The sequence below is a fragment of the Poecilia reticulata genome, linkage group LG10 (genome assembly GCF_000633615.1).
Source record: "Poecilia reticulata strain Guanapo linkage group LG10, Guppy_female_1.0+MT, whole genome shotgun sequence".
NCBI lineage: Eukaryota > Metazoa > Chordata > Actinopteri > Cyprinodontiformes > Poeciliidae > Poecilia > Poecilia reticulata.
The window spans coordinates 21,682,505-21,699,787 of record NC_024340.1 but is presented as its reverse complement, the minus strand read 5'-3'; the positions used below and the strand labels follow the sequence as shown (position 1 = coordinate 21,699,787).

The window sequence follows — 17,283 nt, the reverse complement described above, 5'->3', positions numbered from 1 at the left end:
AGACATAAATTTGGCTCCAAATGCAGTGTCGCAGAGCTACTGCACATAGAAATCACTTCATATTCAGTCAGGCATCTGCAGAAATGCCTGAATTTAAGATAAAACTTTTGATATGAATGATGTCAATGATTACATCAGTCATTGCATGATTATTTAATGATCCATCCATCCATTTTCTTACACCCTTTTCCCTCAGTTGGGTGGGGAGGGGTGCTGGTGCCTATCTCCAGCTAGCGTACCGGGCGAGAGGCGGGGTCACCTGGACAGGTCGCCAGTCTGTCGCAGGGCAACACAGAGACACACAGGACACACAACCGGCACACACACACTCACACTTAGGGGCAATTTGGAGAGGCCAATTAATTATTTAATGATATATTGTAAAATTATTTTAAGAAATTAAAAAGACCAAAATGCATTCAAATTCCTTGTTCTAACCATTTATATGTCAGAATTTTGACATTAATCTAATAATTCTGAGCTTAATCTAAAAGAGATGTTCTTGAACTAATTTCGCGTGGTCCCTTTTGACCCACATGACTTTCCGTACTGATGAACTGTTGTAGCAGGCTGATGTGTAAGTAGCTAACAAACGCTCCTTCATCAATCTGTATTGTGCCTCTGATATTAAGACACTTAAAACAACATAACCACTATGACTATCTTCATTAAAGATAACAAAGCGATTTTTAGCGAGAACGATTTACAGCAAGGTTATTTTAATCATTTTAGTCAGTAAAACTAGCCTCGTTAGCAGCATTAATGTTAACGCTAGCTCTTAGCATTACTTCAGCTGTGATTGGAAATAACAAGGTGCTGTTCAGGGAGAAACTAATTTGTGTTCTCGTTTTTTATTCCGAAAGTATTGTGAATGTGTTTGCTTTCAATGAGAAAATCTAAAGGGAGTTATTTGATCTCCCCTTTTTTTCTGTCGATGATTTATGAAAGCTGGTAACTTGCTTGTTTCAGGTCAAAATGGCAGAGCTAACAACACTGGAGAGTCTTCTGGAGATGGGCTTTGGCAGAAACAGAGCGTGAGTTACGATCCTCACACCAGATATGACTGATTTTAGTGACCTAAAGGTTAATGCTGGGTAACCTGTCCTTTCTGTCGCTTCCTCAGAGAGAAAGCTGTGGCCAATACAGGAAACCAGGGGATAGAGCAAGCCATGGACTGGTGAGACATTTACAGTCATGCATGGTCAAAAGTTTCGGCTTCTCTATGTATTTCTCTTGTTTTTGCTATTTTTTCACACTTAAATTTTTCAAAATGTTCAAACTAATTGTATTATGAAACATTGATAACCTCATTAAGCATTTAAAAAGCTATTTTTATTCGAATGTGTCTTTGATTAACTAAAAGAAGCTACTCAAGCCAACTCGACCTTGGATATATTGCATAATAAATTTTAAAGAGAAGAATGTTAAAAACGTTTTTTTTTTAAATACCATTATTAAGCAAATATAAATTACTTATGTAATTTTTATCTGACTGAAAATGTTTTTATGGAATATTTAAACATCTGGTTTCAGCTGTATTGCAATTGATATTTTGGGTTGTCTACGTGTAAACAGAAATTATTAAAATTACAATGATGTCCGTATGGTTTTATCATTTCAGAGCACAGAATGGCTGCCTGACCTTTTGTTCTGGATGCGTCTCTTTCAGGTTAATGGAACATGAGAACGACCCGGACATCGATGAGCCGTACGTTCCTCCAGCGGAGAACGTCTTAGGAGGAGAGGCAGATGAGACGACAGCAGGGGACTCAGGTGAAGGTCGGTGCATGTTTTTGTTTTTCTGAGGAGAAAAAAAATATTTAATTCATATAATCTAAGGTAGATCTGTCTCTGTAAATAATTTCTTTAAAGATGTTTTATTAATTCCGTCGTGGTCGTTTTTTAGCGCCAGTAATCGCAGAGGAAGATGAACTATACAGCGACAACCCAGAGGCTTTGAAACGACCAATGACGGAGGAGGAGAAACGTGAACAGGTCAAAAGGTCAGAGCTGATGCTGATCAGTTTTAAGCAGCGTTAACGTCATGTGTTTTTATTTGCCAGCTGGTTTGTCCCCGCCTTTCAGACTAGAGGAGCTGATGCGAGTGAAGCAGGCAGAGAGGAGGGAGCGCGAGCGAGCCGAGGAGGTGGAGCGGGAAAAGCAGCGGAGGAGGCAGGGCCAGGAGCTGCAGCAGATCCGGCAGAAGATTCAGGACGACGAGATGAAGAAACTCGCAGATCAGAGGAGGAGAGAGAAGATGGAGGACAAGCTGGCTAGGTTAGCTTCTCAAAGGATTCACAATTAATGTTTAAAGCCACAAAAGTAAAGATTTGATAATGTATGAAATCCTGAAGCAAAATTCTGCAGGTACTACAATTTATGTGCAAGATTTGACTGTAACTTTGCAGGATGTTTACGCATAATGATGCAGTTATTATTTATGATGGTTTAGTTTGTGGAAAGACTTTGTTGTGAGGACATTTTAATTAAGATCACAATGCTTTTACTTCTTGTTACCGTTTCTAACTCTGCTGCCTTTTTTCTTGTTCTTGTCAGGCAAAGGGTTAAAGACAAAATCGCACGAGACCGAGAGGAGCGAGCACAAAAGGTAACTGAGACACACTGACTTTACTTTTCATTTTTTACTTTGTAATTCTGACTGTTTTGTCTTTTTTAACTCCTCTGGTTTAGTTTGGAGGTGGTGCACCTCCGAGCACGGTGACGTCCACCCAGCCCACCCCGCCCAGTCCGTCGTCACCCACCGGTCAGGGACCCCCGCCCACGAAGAAGGAGTATGATGAGTCCAGGATACAGGTACATATTATATCACATATATTATTTAAGGCTTTTTGTACCTTTCTACCCTCCATCTTGCCATTTCTTCCTTGTCTCCTCCATTCTTTCTGTCCTTCTTAGTATTCCTTCTTTGCTGGAGTGCTGTAAATAAACTTTATTTACAGGAGCCCTGTAAATAAAGCTTCACTCTACTCTGTATTGCTGTTAGTTATTTTACGCTTCCTTTCACCGGATCTTTCGCAGGTTCGTCTGCTGGACGGCTCCACCATCAACACGGTGTTCAAGGCCCAGGAGCCCCTGGCGGCGGTGCGCGTCTACGTACAGATGAACGGCAACACACCCGAGGGTCAGGACTTCACGCTGCTGTCGCCATACCCGCGCCACGTTTACACTGAACTGGACATGGAGAAGCCTCTTAAAGAGCTGGGTGAGCCTTCAGGAAACGAGTTTTAAATGCTGTCAGATATCTAAAATGGCGTCACGTCCATGAGTTTTATTAAAATGTGCAGCTCGCGTTGGGATGAAACCGGCTTTTCTTTGCGCTCTGCACAGGTTTGGTGCCTTCAGCTGTGCTGGTTGTTACCAAAAAGTGAGAAGGATCAGCTCTGTGAGCCTACCTCACCTCTACCACGACGTCGACACGAGAACCGAGCGACCCAGGAGCCGAGCTGCCATCTGCTAGTATCCCTCACTAAGCCAGCTAGCTGAACCGAAGCAGAGACGCGGTGAAGCTGCATTCAGACACGTTGGAGCTCCTCAGACTTTGATGTGAGTTTCTGTTTTTGAAGACTGACTGAATGCAGCTTCAGATCTGCTGCAGGCATTGAACTGGACCTTTGACCTCAGCTGAGTCGAGCTGAAGATAGCTGGTTTCTGACTGATACTTCCCCAAGGATCTCTGCTCGTGGTTTCAACACATTTATTAAAAAGAAAAATGCACAGAACAAAGTTTTAACTCGACCCTTGTATTGCTAAATACGTGCTAAAGTGGTTCTGAAAGGGCCTTAAGTTTATTTCCTGTAATCTTCCTGACTTTGTGACATTTTACTTTCATTTTTTTAACGAGTTCAGATTTGCTGAAAGCTGTGTCCACCAGGAATCTGATTACAATAAAGCTGGCTGGGATAATTGAGTTGATGTTCTGAATTTTATATAAATTATCCTCTCATATTTTTGTAAAACCAATTCTCATGAAAGTAGAAAACCTGGAAATGATGCAGCTAAAAGGTTTGTCTTCCTGAAAATACTCTTTATAAAACAAATATAACAAAATATAAAAAAATACCACTTTAACAAATGTAAGCTTGAATTCTGTGTATTTCTATTGAAAAGCACCTGTAAGGATGATTATTGCCAAAATAATACTGATTGACATCACTACTGTTTACATTAGTGAAGCGGTTCACAAAAACTAAATTGCTAAAAAAAAAAACAGAAATACTGTAAAACCTTCTAGATGATTAAATCAGCTTCTTGTGTGTTTTACATGCACATAATGAAGAATGCTTTCCTTGTTTAAGACAGGAAAAACTGGTTTACTCTTCCATGAGAGGAACTCATTGGTTTTAATTTGAACTTCTAGCAAAGTACCTTTTTTAAAAATAAAACTTCATTTCCATGTGAGTTTACTCTTTGACTCGAGCTTTTCCTCCAAGAGTTTTGAACGTTTTGGCAACAGAAAGATAATTTTCAATGACATGACAGAAAACGAGTTGCACCACTTCAATTTAAGTATTAAGATAAATTTATCATTGTGACTTGATACATTCTCTGCTGCCTCTTTTATGCCCTTTGTCACACTTCGTTGTTTTACACTTCAGGTCTTTTGCCCTGATTGTACATATGTGTATGTTGAGGTAATTGGCTGTTTACACTTAGGTTGGTATAAGTATGTTCTCTTGTTTTTCCCACTTTGAAGAGTGGCTGAGAGAAAAAAAAATCAAAAGTTCCCCATTAGTTATCCAAAAATACTTTATTCATCCTTGCAGGGATTAGTAAAGTGTCGTAGATGGTGACAGCTACGGGCAGGACAGCGTCATTTTTCAGATGATTCTTCTTTATTAAAAGATACATTTTTAAGCTTTTAGCGCATCATTACCATGGTGCCGATATTTTGGGATCTGAAGCCAAAACCTTTTACCACAGTTGGTGCTGGACTCCATTTATGCTGCAGCCTAAATGAAGCCAAAGCTGCTGATGCATCTTAATAAAACAACAAACCTACTAATTTGGGTTAAATTAAGACTCAAGTATTTAACATTTAGAAAAAATGATCAGTTTGTCTATAAAAACAGGAGGAAGTGAACTGGACTTTTAGTCATGGTGCATTTCTATTAGTTCCTCCTTGTATTTGAACATTTAGGTAAATAATAGAAACACACCTGTGAGTTTGTTTCACAGGTTTGTTTCACGGAGAATTGTTTTTCTCCGTGTATCTGAAGAACAAAAAATCTGAGAAAGCCTTAAAGTGACACTATAAAACACATTTTATGTACATTAAAAACCAACAATTGGTACAAAACACCACACACTGGATAGAGTGAGCGACTTTAAAACATGAGAAAAGGCGTCGATTTGACAACAAATACAAAAATAATTTTAATTAAAATCAGAAGACTTTACAGAAAATGGGTGCCAGGGGTTTCCCTTAAGCTGCTTTTTCCACCGAGATTCACCGACTCTGAAAGCACAGGGGCATGCTGGGAAATAAGTCTGTCGTTCAGACGGGTCGGACCGGTTCCAGAGCTGTTCAGCTTAACTGGGTGGATAGTAGGACTGGTTGTAGTTCCAGGCATTCTGGTAGCCGTAGCCACCATAGCCGCTGTACTGCGGTTGCTTAGAGACAGAAAATAAACTTATGTGTCATTAAAAAACTTTCAGACAAATTCAACATCAGTTTTCACATTTCAAAAACAACAAAACTAGGAATCTGTAAACATCAAATGGCAGAACTTCTTAACTTTTACCTGGTACCAGCTGCTGTACGCTCCGTATCCGGCCTGGGCGCTCGGGTCGGCGGCCATCACAGGAGGCGGCGGCGTGGTGATGGGAACATGTGACGTGCTGGATGCCGGCGCAGCAGCAGAAGAGCTGTCGTCTGTTTTGCTAGTTTTCTCTGGCTCCTCGTCCCTTAGGAACCAGATTAATACAAATAAAACGTTAGAACCACCGCCATGATTTAAAAAGATGATCTGTCATGTATTCCGTGTATTCTATAAATGCAGTGTCGCTGCTTTTCTATGTAGTAACTGGGTAAAAAAAACGGTTGTGACGTAATCAGGGTAAGTCAAAATGTAAAAGAACCAAGGCTGAATCTACAGAAGTTGAGGATTTCAGTGAAGAGTTGAGCGACTCATCTGCAGTTTCGACACAAGAAGCTAACTAGAGTGAAGAAGAGGAAGAAGCTGGTTCTACTGAAGGACTAGAACCTTATTTATTTGAGCCGTATTGGTCAGGAAGCATCAATGACTCCCAACGTTTCTGCAGAGGAAGGGTCAGACGGTGAACGGTTGGAACTCCAAATCCTTGAATGATAATAAACAGACCTATGCAGATAATTATTCATCTGTAATTCTGGTTTTATTAAAATGAACCAGAAAATAATCCAGTCACTTTAAAGGAACTGGTTCAGGTTCTGATCAGCTTTCCTACTCCTCCTATTTCCAAGTCTTGAGTTCAATTTTCCTACTTCTGATAACAGTATGACACTGGAACCCTTATTAAAACAAAAAGCTTTAATAAGCATCTCTCCAACATACTGAACTTTCCCTCCACAATCATAATCTGAGGCTAGTTTTTGCCATCTTCTCTCACCCGTTCTCCGCTTCTCTCTTCGTGCCTCCCAGCTCGTCCAGCAGCTTCTGATGCGCCTCGTAGACGGACAGCACGCTGCAGAGACAGCACAGCTTCACTTTGAGATGAAAATGCTTCACCAGACCCAAACAGGATGGTCCGAAACAAGATGCTTAACCTCTTAATGGAGTTGCTGTACTCCTCCGTGAACTGGAGGCCTCTCTGTGACAGGAGTAACTTGGTTTGCGGGGTGAGCGGAGCCGCCAGCGCCCGAGTCACACACTCCTGCACCGCCTCGTCCGAAGCCCCCGGCTCCGCAGACGACTCCAGGTCCAACAGGTTCAAGTGCAGCTTGTCATTATCCTGATGGAAGAATCATTTATGGAGAAAAGGAAAACATTTTTATTAAAACAGGAGGGTGCAAAGTGTGGATCCTGACCTGACTTGTGCCCCAGAATAGATGGGAGACTTTTTTATTTTTAATTAATACAAAATTCTCACAAAGTAACATCTTTTTACAGCCTCAAGGAGAAATCTCTTGCGACAATATTTCATTTATTTTGTAGCAAATTCCTCCCTGGCACCGCTAAGCAACGAGACGCATTATGCCGTTCAGCTGAGACATCAACCGTGTCCGTCTCTGATCTCACCGGACTAATCTCCAGCGCTTCCTGTAAAGCCGTGCGGGCGCCATCTGGGTTTCTGGCCACTTTGAGCAGCAGACGGGCCAGTTTGATGGAGTAGAAGGCGTGCAGCGTCGGCCTCTCTTTGGATTCAGCCACCGCCTCTCGCAGCAGAGCCTCCGACTGGTCCAGCCGGCCCGCTCGGCGCTCTAAGGCCGCCCTGCGGATGCGAACCACGGCCAGACCAGGCCGGGCTTTCTCCAGGGCCTCCAGAACCCGCCGGGCCTCGTTGAGGTCACCTGGTGCAGACGGGCAGGAAGTTTGCATGAGCAAGTTTTCTGATGTGCTTTTTTTTGTTTTGTTTTACATTTAAACGTTGTGGCACAAATCATATTTTTGCCTTTGGAACTTAGGTTTTGTTTACACAAAACCGTTTCCTGGAAACTGCTGGGATTTTCACATGTTGATTGAGCAAAAGTTCCACGTTTAGGCTAGCCTGGCCATTTCATTACATCAGCATATTAGGGCCTTTGTAAACAGGAACAAAAAAAGGAGGACATTTCCACCAAACAATTCTGAGGTTAATCTCACACATTTTCTAGAAAATACAAGAACATTTGTGAGCTTGAAAAGGTAAAAATTTGCTTAAAAAAAACTTCAGAAATTTTCCAGGAAAATTTAGAAAATGTTCTGAGTTTCAAATGTCGAAAATTGGGGTAATATATATATTAATGAATATCAAGATATAAATATATGAGATTACAGTCAAAAGTAAACAGCTATTTGCACTTCATAGTCTGGTTCAAATTTTTCTACTTTATAGTCGATAAGTTGAATGAAGTTAGCATTACGGTACTAAAGATAAAGTTGTATAAAGTTAAGCTATGTTAGCCGTGTGACTGAGAAAAGTTATCCTGAGGCCTCAGTCACTGTAGCAAACAAATCTGCTGCATGGTTCTCTCACATGCTAAACAGATATGTTTGGGTAAATACATAGTTTTGTTCTTCAACTTTTTGTTTTTCAGAGTCGGTGAAGACCGCAGTGCATTTAGAGGAAATTGTCATTTTAATACGTCTGTGTCTCTGCCTGGCGCCTCAAATAAAAAAAATCTAGACACGCCCCTGCTTCATGTTTCAGAAAAGATTCACTCTGAAACCTGGTTTCAAAAAGAGCCTCTGGTCACTGGTGTCGTATAAACAAGCAGCTCTGAGTTCAGAGGAGCAGAAAGAGACGGGCGTGTCGTACCGTGTCTCTCCTCAAACGTGGCCCACTGCATGTGGATGTTGGGTTTGTTGGGCAGGTGGACCCGGCAGGCTCGCCTGTAGACGGCCCGCGTCTCCTGCACACTCTGCGGCTCCAGGTACTGAATGTACTGAAACACACACAGCAAGGTGTTACATTGTTTCAAGCTCCTCACAGATAAAGTGAGTAACTGATTTATCTCACCCTGGTCCAGAACTCCTCGTACAGAGCGCAGGCGATCAGGCAGCGCTCAAACAGGATGCGAACTCTGTGGTCGCTCTGGACGGCGGGAGCATCATCTGATGCTTCCTGACGCTGCGTCGTGACCTCAGATTCCTCCGTCGATTCCTGGTTTGGATCTGTTAGAAGACAGCAGTGTTAAATACAGATACTTTCAAACATGAAAGGAAATAAAAAACACTTTTATCATGCGTGTCCTCGCCTTGTGAGGACTCTGTGGCGTCTTTGTTCAGCTCAGCGATCTCCCAGTCCAGGTAGGTGTGCCAGGCTCGGAGCTGGAGGCGGTCCAGCGGCCGGACGTGGAAGTATGGACGCTTGATCTGTCGTAAAGAAACAAGGAAATCTGCTGAGTTTGTGAGCCAGTAACAACAGGAGAGGATAAACTGGACTAAATTATTTCTACTTTTCTCAGTTATGGTTTTATTTATCGAATCTGTTCTGACATTTTCAGGCTCACTCATTCAAAGTTGGTTTCATGCTGCATGTTTTTGGTTTGTTTCATTAAATAATTATTAACTTTAAGATGTGAATGTATGACAGATCTTTAGCTCATCATGAACACAACTTCCTGGTAGAAGAGATGCTATATATATGCAAATTAAAATAATGAAAGAAAAAGAATAAAATCAATCAATAAATAAAATGAATAATAAAAACAGAAATACATAAAGAATTAAAATAAAATTAAAGTAGCCGACAATAAATTAAAAACTAGTAATACAAAAATAAAAAAACAAAAATAATAAAGAACAAAAAGGGAAAAAAATGAATAAACAGAATAGAAATGCATAAAGAATTCAAAAATAAAAAGAATAAAATAAAATCAAACAAAAAAATAAAATTAATTTAAAAAAACACTAACGCTAAAAGAATAAAATAAAGACAGAAATAAATGAAGATTAAAATAAGAATAACTAAAGAAAAGACAGAGTGATGGAGAGGTCTGGTGAAATGATCCCGGCAGAAACTCACAGCATCTTCATAGTTCCACCTCTTCCGGACTTCTTCCTCGTTGTCCTGGTAAACTTTGTCTCTGCGAAGCAGAACCTGGTCTCTGATCTTCTGCATCAGCTCCTCCTGAACAGAGACATACATCACTGGTATATATAAAGATGTTCCCATTGGAAATCTACACATGACCATGAAAATGTGACAAACTTTCAGCTTTCACTGAACTCTTCCAGTGCTGGACTTTAAAATCTCCAAAAAGAAAAAAACAAGGCATTAGAACCCATAAAAACTAATTCCTTCCTCCCGTGTTAAATAATATTTAAACACAGATTAAGCAATAAAGCAGGTGGTTGAGCCTCATAAAGGCTCATTTCTAGTGAGAACCAAGTTTTTAATAGCCAGATTTTACTCACCGAGTCGGTACCCTCGGGCATAGCGGGCTCCTCCTCTCCTGGCGGCCTCTCCTCGTCCGCCTCCTGGGCCTGTTCGGCCCGCTTTGCCTTCTGGCTCTGCCGGCACGTCGCCCTCAGCTCCTCGTACTCCTCAGAGGGGAGCACGTCTTTAGGCGGGTTGTTGTTAAGATGCACTTTGAACCTGGAAGCAGGAAGGATGGACAACGCAGCAGGATCAGGAATACGAATAAGGAATAAGAGACAAATGAAGAGGAGGGGATGAAGGTTTATCGATAGACTTTAGGCACTTTTATAATTAACAGCATTTTGTAATATTTTTGCTGTAAATCATCAATAACCGCTAAAACAGAGGCAGCGTCACACTGTGCATGGGAGAGAGGAGTTGCAGTTAACTAGGATTGACTAATTTAAGATAAAATGACTTGAAGATGACATTTTACACAATCAAAGCTTTTATCAACCAACCAAGTTTATTTCTATCGCACATTTCAGCAACAAGGGAGTTTAAAGTGCTTTATATCATAAAAACAGAGAAATGTAAAGTCAACAATTGAGAACAGCAGTAAACGTTCAAACAGACTCTCTGTTCAAAAGTTTTTTTAATGTTAATTTCGAATTTAATTGCAAGTTTTACTGTTAGTGTCCAACATGTGACCCGTTGAAGGCCCTCGGACGTCAGTATTGTGTCTGTGGCGGTCAGGTGGGTTTACTTGTCGTAGTGGGTGCTGTAGAGCTGAGTGGGAACTCTGAGAGCTCGGTCCAGGACGGCCGCTGCGTTCTTCACGTTTCCGTGCTCCTTCTCCCACTCCACGTAGAGATCCCACAGGCGGTCCGAGTGGAAATCCAAACCACACGACGCAACGGCATTCTCAAAAACACTGAGGACGTTTAACCGAGGAAAAAAATCATTATGTTATCAAAGAATTGTTTATGTATTACTATAATTGTGTTTTCTGCTCTCACGGTTCCTCCATGTTTATCATCTCCAGAGTCAAATTTCTAGCTGTTTTTCTATGAAGTTTTACAATAAGTTGTATTTTTGAGTACAAGTCATGGAACAATATTGTGCTGGAATTGGCTTGGTCTGAAATAAGTCAACTAAATTGTAAAATCTAATAATATTTGTATTATTAGATTCTGTCTGTGTTTCAAAAACATACAAAAAAATCTTACAACATTCAAAAGGAAATTAAAACAGAAATTTCGGAGCTGAACCCTCGACTTTTCCATCAGCTTTGGAAAAAAACGTGTCGAAAACATTAAGTTTAAGATGCGACTGGAAGCTTGTTCACCTGCGAATCCGAACAGCTGAATCGGGCAGGTTCATGTCCAGCGTTCCCAGCAGCAGATTGATGTAGTGGATCCAAAGATCTACGCTCAGAGGAATTGCTTGAAGACCACGAATACACACCTAACATAGCACACGCGTGAATTTTTAAAAATAAGTGCTTTACAAATACACATCAAATAATATGAAAAAAATGTAAAGGAGTTTTTACCTCCTCTGCTTTGTTGTTGTCGCCACCTCGACGTTCCAGGTCAACAAATTTCTTCCAGTAGCCGTAGCAGAGAGGATACCGAACCAGGAAGGCTTCCAGCGCTCTGCGGTACGCGGCAGCATGACCCTGAAAAGATGAAACTGGGTGGGAATTCCTCTTTACAGAGAAAGTCAATCTTAATTTCCGTTTTCTACTAAAAAAATCCCTCTGGTTTGCTGAAAGCACACACCTCGTGCTCACAGTACTGGAGCAGATCGGTCCAGCAGGGGAAGTCCTGAGGATTGTCATGTGCGGCTTTCCACAGACGCTCAAAGTCTGCAGGTAGATCCCCCTGTTCGCTCGCTGCTGCCAGGGCCGTGGAGTAGTTATCTGGGTCTGCAGGATCCTCAGGGGCTGCAGCTGCACCTCCATTTTCCTCCGATGCTTCAGGAGGAGGCGGCGCTGCCTCGGTGACATCCATGGCTTTAAGAAGGAGAAAATTATTTAAAAAATATTGGTATTGGCTTCTTTTCGCCAAAGAAAATTGGGCTGCTGTAGTGTAACCATACGTTAAGGTCAAAGGTCAACAGAGATGTGAGAGCCAGGGGGAGCATCCTTCCACAGCAGACCAAAATAAAACTGTTTTACTTAATTCGGTTTACAATATTAAGTTTGGACCATCCCATTTTAAATAGGGCTGTAGTGATACAATAATCTCACGATACAATACGATGGACGATATTCTGCCCATGGTATGATATATATTGCGATATTCAGCAAACGATACAATTTGATACATTTTTGCGATTTTCTGAAAGATTTTAGAGGGACAGAGTGATTTTGGTGACATTTTGTGACTGTTATAGAGTTGGATTGAATTAATTTAACCGAAAACTGATTAAAAGCACCAACTACACAATACCTGGCTCTGGTTGGACATGGACACAGACTTAAAGTCAACAGCTGGACAAAATGAATCAAAGAAGTGGTGAGAAAACATGTTTCTTTTAATTGAAACAGTACAAACTGTAGCTTACATGCATTTGTAAAGTAAATAAAGTGCACCAAGTACCCTGCTCTGAATAGTTTGATACCTTTTTAACCTCGACACTTAACATCTGAAGGAATCACCCTCCCGGCGAAGCAAGCAGTAAGTGAGCAAGGTGACAGTTGGATGTTACGATACTTGCGGATGAATAGCGATTTTTTTCTAGGAAAGACATACAAAGACTTTTACATGCATGTTTTTGTGACTTGTTTAATGTGAGATATAATCTGTTTTAAACTTTGAAATACATAAAAAAAACATGGTAGTGTTACAAACAACGTGCAGACTTCAGCTAATTATTCTCTCTAAGGTAATATTTTTTAAAGTAATTCGTATTTTAGTATAAAAATGTTGCATTGGACTGCCTTGTAATAAACATTACAAGGCTGCCGCACTCATCAAATTCATTTATTAGAATCACATAAAGACGCCCAATTTAATTAGATAGCCTGCTGAGAAAGAAAACCTCTGCATATAGTTGGAGGTAAACTAAAGAAACTTTCTTTAAAAATCAAGAAATTTTAAGATTTCTGCAGAGCCTCCCAGTCATACATTATAGCAGATACCAGCGCAGTAAAATGAATGTAAAAATAACTGAATTGAAGAAATGTCACTCCAGGAAGCTGAGCAGCAGCCCCTTCAGCACAGCTGTGAGTTAAAAGTCATCAGTTCAGCTTGTAGAGAATCACTGAACGTCCAGCTCTGCTCAGTCGCTGCATGCAGCTCAGCCTAGCATGTCATGCCTTCCGCTTTTCAAAGAAACGACAATGCAGCGCCTTGTTGAAACAATTATTATCATATCTGTCGACCCGCAGCCAACTTTAGTCTAGAAACTCTCAAATAAATCTACCTGAAGACTCTTCAGGCACCCCGTTACCGCTCATCTCTTCACAGCCTTCCGCCGCCATGATGGAAGAACCACTGACGTCATCAGCAAGCGACAAAAACACAAACTGCAATTTGTGAACAAATTTTAAGAGCTGTCATAATCTCCGCTTTGGTTTTATCCACACACGGCAATGAAATACTTATACATATTAAAAATATATGTATATTTTTTTATTAAACATTTTCTTTAAAATCTGAAAACTTTTGCTTTCTTCTAAATGGTTAATTTTATACCCCGGACATAAGCACGGTCAATCAGCGCTCAACTGCACTGGATCGCCGCAAGGGAAATTCAATTCAAAAATACTTTATCCGAAAAAGAAATTATTTTTTGTAACTGATATAATTAAACTACTATCTTCAAAGAGTCATTGTGGACGGTGATTCTATGGGCAGGATTGAGCTCCAGTAGCAGTCAGTCTAGCAATGAACCTGAAGGGGCCTCTGAAGACCATTGCTGTTTGACAGTCATTTCGTGTCAACAGCTCAATATCAGGGTATTACGGTATTCTTCAGAAGCATTTATTGTTGGCAAACACTTCTTATCCAACTTATTTGCTTGTGCTGCTCCCTAACCATTATGATTAATGGAAGAGATGTCTTGAACTTCTTTTATCTACTCTATTGTCCTTTAATTTGTAGAAATGCATTTACAAAATTCCACTTTTATTGGACCATTAGCATTTTAACCAGCCTCAATTAAAATGTCACAAGTTCATCTCAACCTGTCCAAAAACCTGCAAAATTGCCCTAATTTTTTGTTTTAAGTCAGTAAGTCAAAAACATACTGGATAAAATATTACAAGGTGGAATACTGAACATTAGTTAACAGGTTTAAGTATAGTCCCCTTAGGGGGCACCGTAGATAGTTGCCCTGTCTGAAACAAAGTTATCCAGACCTACAAAACAGTGACATAAAAATTAAAAATAACCATACTTTTTCCATTCAGTTTTGGCAGAATGAGTCTGAATGTGAAATATAATTTAACAAAAATTACTGGAAGAAATCAGACTTATTTTTCACATTTGGTCAATTTTATTTTCACTTGGTCTCATCTGTTAGAGTACATCAGACAACTTTGACAGCTGAAGTGCAATCACTAACTTCTGTTTTCACCAATTCAAGCCATTGACAAAAAACAATGCAGAGGGAACATTTATGCTCTTGAAAACAGAAAATTGCAGAACCTTCCCTCCTGCAGGTCAGATAATTGAACTTGATGGCAAATTGATGTACATTTTGGATTGATGTTTCTGTAGTTCAGATGGCTTTAAATGGACAACTGTTTAGTTGATCTAATGGTCAAAACCCAAATGAAGATTTCAACTAACGCCTAGGAAACGCATGAAAATCTAATTTCTTAAGGGCTGTAAGTGCATTAAAAGCAGGATATGAAGGGAAATGGCTCAAAAGAGGAAACACATTGTTAGAATCATCCACAGTCAGTGGTTCACTCCCCAGCTTAAAACCCAAACTGTGCGATTAAGAAAATTACTTCAAAATAGAAGCAACAAGAAGAAATAATTTATATTTAGGACTGAGAAACTCAATGACAGGCTGGAATAAAATGATTCGCCGAGGACTGCTAAACAAAGACGTCTTTGTGGTGTTGAAAACAGTTTAAAAAAAACAGCATGATAAAAGATTTGAGCCATAAAGGAGACGGTGGTTAAACTGTCCCTCAACATTTAAATTCGCACGAGGAAAGAAGGCTGAGCCCTTACCTGATTTGACTTTGCCTATTAGAGGAACGATAGATTTCTTCAAATTCAGAAAGGAATCAGCAGTAGGTGGAGTGTGTGATGAGAATGTTAACCTTCATTATAAACACCAACAACCCTTTACAGTGATGCATTTCTTATGAGGCAGACAGTGCGTTAAACCGAGGAAGATTCAGCAGCAAAAAAAGTCCCAAAGTTGACTTGACCCACTCTGTTTCTTCCCTGAAAAACAAACACATTTTCCTATCTAGCAGTAATTTTTTAATCGTTGCCGTCAGATCTTACAGTGTGACTGAACACAAAGAGGAAATGGTAGAGTTCAGTGTCAACGAACTGTGTTAATGTGGATGGAGAATGTGATCTGCGTTTCTGCAGTTACTCTGATGTCCTGCTCTAGTTAGTCTGGAGTATTAATGGAGTCTGTCTAGTCCCTACTCTCTCCATCTCCTCTTGTTTCAGTCTAGTTTGCTCTTTTTCGTCTTCTGTCTCTGGGGGTCACTGCAGGGTCACGGTCCAATCTGCCCCCGCGTTCATGCCGGGCTTGCGGATCGTTAACACAGACATGGAGGCGTCGAAATCAAACTCCAGCTGGTTCTCACCATCTGCAAAAACGAAAAGAGAAAAATATTTACATCCTCTGAAAAGTTTTGCACAGGATCTGATGTGCCAAAGAGCAAAATTGAAAAGTGATTTAGGTGAACTCTTTTGCTTCAAAGTACATCATGATATGAAACTATTTTCTGGCAACACGGTTATTTGTAAAGTTTGTTTCCTGGTCAATTAGACAATACAAGAAGAAACGTTAAGAACTGAAGATTTCTTAGTCTGAACTTTTTATTTGTTAGGACAGTAAAGACCAGAATTCATGATTCAAATGATCTTATTTTAAAGATTTAATGCAGACAAGCTGGTCATAATAAGCGAATACAAAAATAACTGCATTATAAACTAAAACAAGCTTGATAATTTCCACTGTGATGATTCATATTTTTTAAAGGGCAATTTTGTTTATAGATGCTTCATAATCCATTTTACTTTTGATTGTGTATGTTTTTTTCTATCATATTTGGTTGTTTTATTGTTATTTTGGATATTTAAAATGTCTTCCAGTTCCAGGGTGTAGTCCTCTGCATAAAACTAAAGTTTATTAGATTTTGAGAGGGTGAACTAGCATTATTATCCCATTATTATATTGTTGAAAATTGTCTCAAAACATTGCTTATCACAATAATTTTTCAGACAATTTCAGGGCTTAAAGTAAAAAAAACCTGAGCCTGAAACTTATAGTGATGATAGAAATTAACTATACCGTTGCTATTGCCACAGTTTAGTAAAAAGTGCCTTTGAATAGTGCAAACAATTGCTTCTAACAATACAATTAACAAGCTAAACACTCAAATAAGACTTCAGTACATTTTAACTCAAAACAAAATGTAAAATGTCTGTGCCCCAAAGGTTTGCCTTACGGGCAAAAATCCCTCAACATTAAATAAGAGTCCTTTCAGTCAATGTAATTTAGAACATGCAACATTACCAACTAAATCAGTGTTTCTCAACCTTTCGGGCCAGCGCCCCCCCTAGCCTTTATCCAGGTCCCTCACCGCCCCCCAACAAAGAATGTATAGGCTACTTTGCACTGACTATTATTTTATTACCATCACTATTGTAGATGTTTTGATCGTTACGCATTTATCATCAAGATAATTTCCCAGACAACAAAAAAGCCATGTGAATAGAAATTATTTTCACAGGTGTCTGAAAAATTTAATGAACATTCAACTTAAAATTTGTAGGCCTATCAGCAGCCAGTCAGAGTGCAAAAAATATTCTTGTTCTTTGCCATTTTCTAGTTGTTAAATATTCCACAAAATGAGCAGATAAAAGATGTACAACATGCCAGTTTAAACTTTGAACTATTTGCAAAACGACTGAGCTCTGCAACATTAAAACATAGATAGAACTGCAGCTACATTAATCATAGCTCTTCTTCTCTTCAGTGTTTGTCAGTTTCTGGTGGTGCAGCTCTGTGCTGCCTTCAGGAGAATGGGACATCAGAGTATCAACCATAAAACTTCACCCACATGGCATT

General features: G+C 39.9%; 3 protein-coding genes across 7 annotated transcripts in view; 1 reads left to right on the top strand and 2 right to left on the bottom strand.

Annotated features, from left to right (window-relative positions):
- Positions 1–531: 531 nt before the first annotated feature.
- ubxn1 (UBX domain protein 1) lies at positions 532–3,928 on the top strand. Of its 2 annotated transcripts, none has more exons than XM_008420413.1 (10): positions 532–577; positions 970–1,034; positions 1,124–1,177; positions 1,670–1,779; positions 1,907–2,003; positions 2,086–2,277; positions 2,557–2,608; positions 2,692–2,814; positions 3,040–3,223; positions 3,349–3,928. In XM_008420413.1, exons 2-10 carry the CDS (start codon positions 976–978, stop codon positions 3,387–3,389), a joined length of 912 nt encoding a protein of 303 aa, XP_008418635.1. In that variant the 5' UTR covers positions 532–577; positions 970–975; the 3' UTR covers positions 3,390–3,928. The 2 variants fall into 2 exon arrangements, with proteins under 2 accessions (XP_008418635.1, XP_008418634.1); XM_008420412.2 differs by lacking the exon at positions 532–577 and adding an exon at positions 607–813.
- A 1,330-nt stretch (positions 3,929–5,258) lies between these two features.
- LOC103471424 (pre-mRNA-processing factor 39) lies at positions 5,259–13,523 on the bottom strand. Its single transcript, XM_008420414.2, has 15 exons — positions 13,435–13,523; positions 11,787–12,019; positions 11,558–11,683; positions 11,351–11,469; positions 10,769–10,936; positions 10,059–10,239; positions 9,667–9,771; positions 8,897–9,014; positions 8,659–8,813; positions 8,458–8,584; positions 7,239–7,510; positions 6,767–6,951; positions 6,610–6,684; positions 5,763–5,925; positions 5,259–5,631 (listed from the first exon to the last, which is right to left on the bottom strand). Exons 1-15 carry the CDS (start codon positions 13,490–13,492, stop codon positions 5,551–5,553), a joined length of 2,166 nt encoding a protein of 721 aa, XP_008418636.1. The 5' UTR covers positions 13,493–13,523; the 3' UTR covers positions 5,259–5,550.
- Positions 13,524–14,485: 962 nt separating this feature from the next.
- ganabb (glucosidase II alpha subunit b) overlaps positions 14,486–17,283 on the bottom strand; it is a 17,552-nt gene continuing 14,754 nt past the window's right edge. For all 4 annotated transcript variants that reach the window (XM_008420415.2, XM_008420419.2, XM_008420416.2 and 1 more), the window contains one exon: positions 14,486–15,796. In XM_008420415.2, the coding sequence (XP_008418637.1) occupies positions 15,690–15,796 (107 nt within the window). In that variant the 3' untranslated portion in view covers positions 14,486–15,689. The remainder of the gene's footprint in view (positions 15,797–17,283) is intronic.

What these genes read in the sequence shown, in the direction of transcription:
- ubxn1 (XM_008420412.2), top strand. Translation starts at nt 763, where the DNA reads ATGTTAACGCTAGCTCTTAGCATTACTTCAGCTGTGATTGGAAATAAC. An exon ending in GGCTTTGGCAGAAACAGAGC is followed by an intron (nt 1,035 to 1,123) that starts GTGAGTTACGAT and finishes TCGCTTCCTCAG; the next exon opens with AGAGAAAGCTGTGGCCAATA. An exon ending in AAACGTGAACAGGTCAAAAG is followed by an intron (nt 2,004 to 2,085) that starts GTCAGAGCTGAT and finishes CCCGCCTTTCAG; the next exon opens with ACTAGAGGAGCTGATGCGAG.
- LOC103471424 (XM_008420414.2), bottom strand. Translation starts at nt 13,492, where the DNA reads ATGGCGGCGGAAGGCTGTGAAGAGATGAGCGGTAACGGGGTGCCTGAA. An exon ending in ACGAGGAGTTCTGGACCAGG is followed by an intron (nt 8,585 to 8,658) that starts GTGAGATAAATC and finishes TGTGTGTTTCAG; the next exon opens with TACATTCAGTACCTGGAGCC. An exon ending in AAGCGCTGGAGATTAGTCCG is followed by an intron (nt 6,952 to 7,238) that starts GTGAGATCAGAG and finishes TTCTTCCATCAG; the next exon opens with GATAATGACAAGCTGCACTT.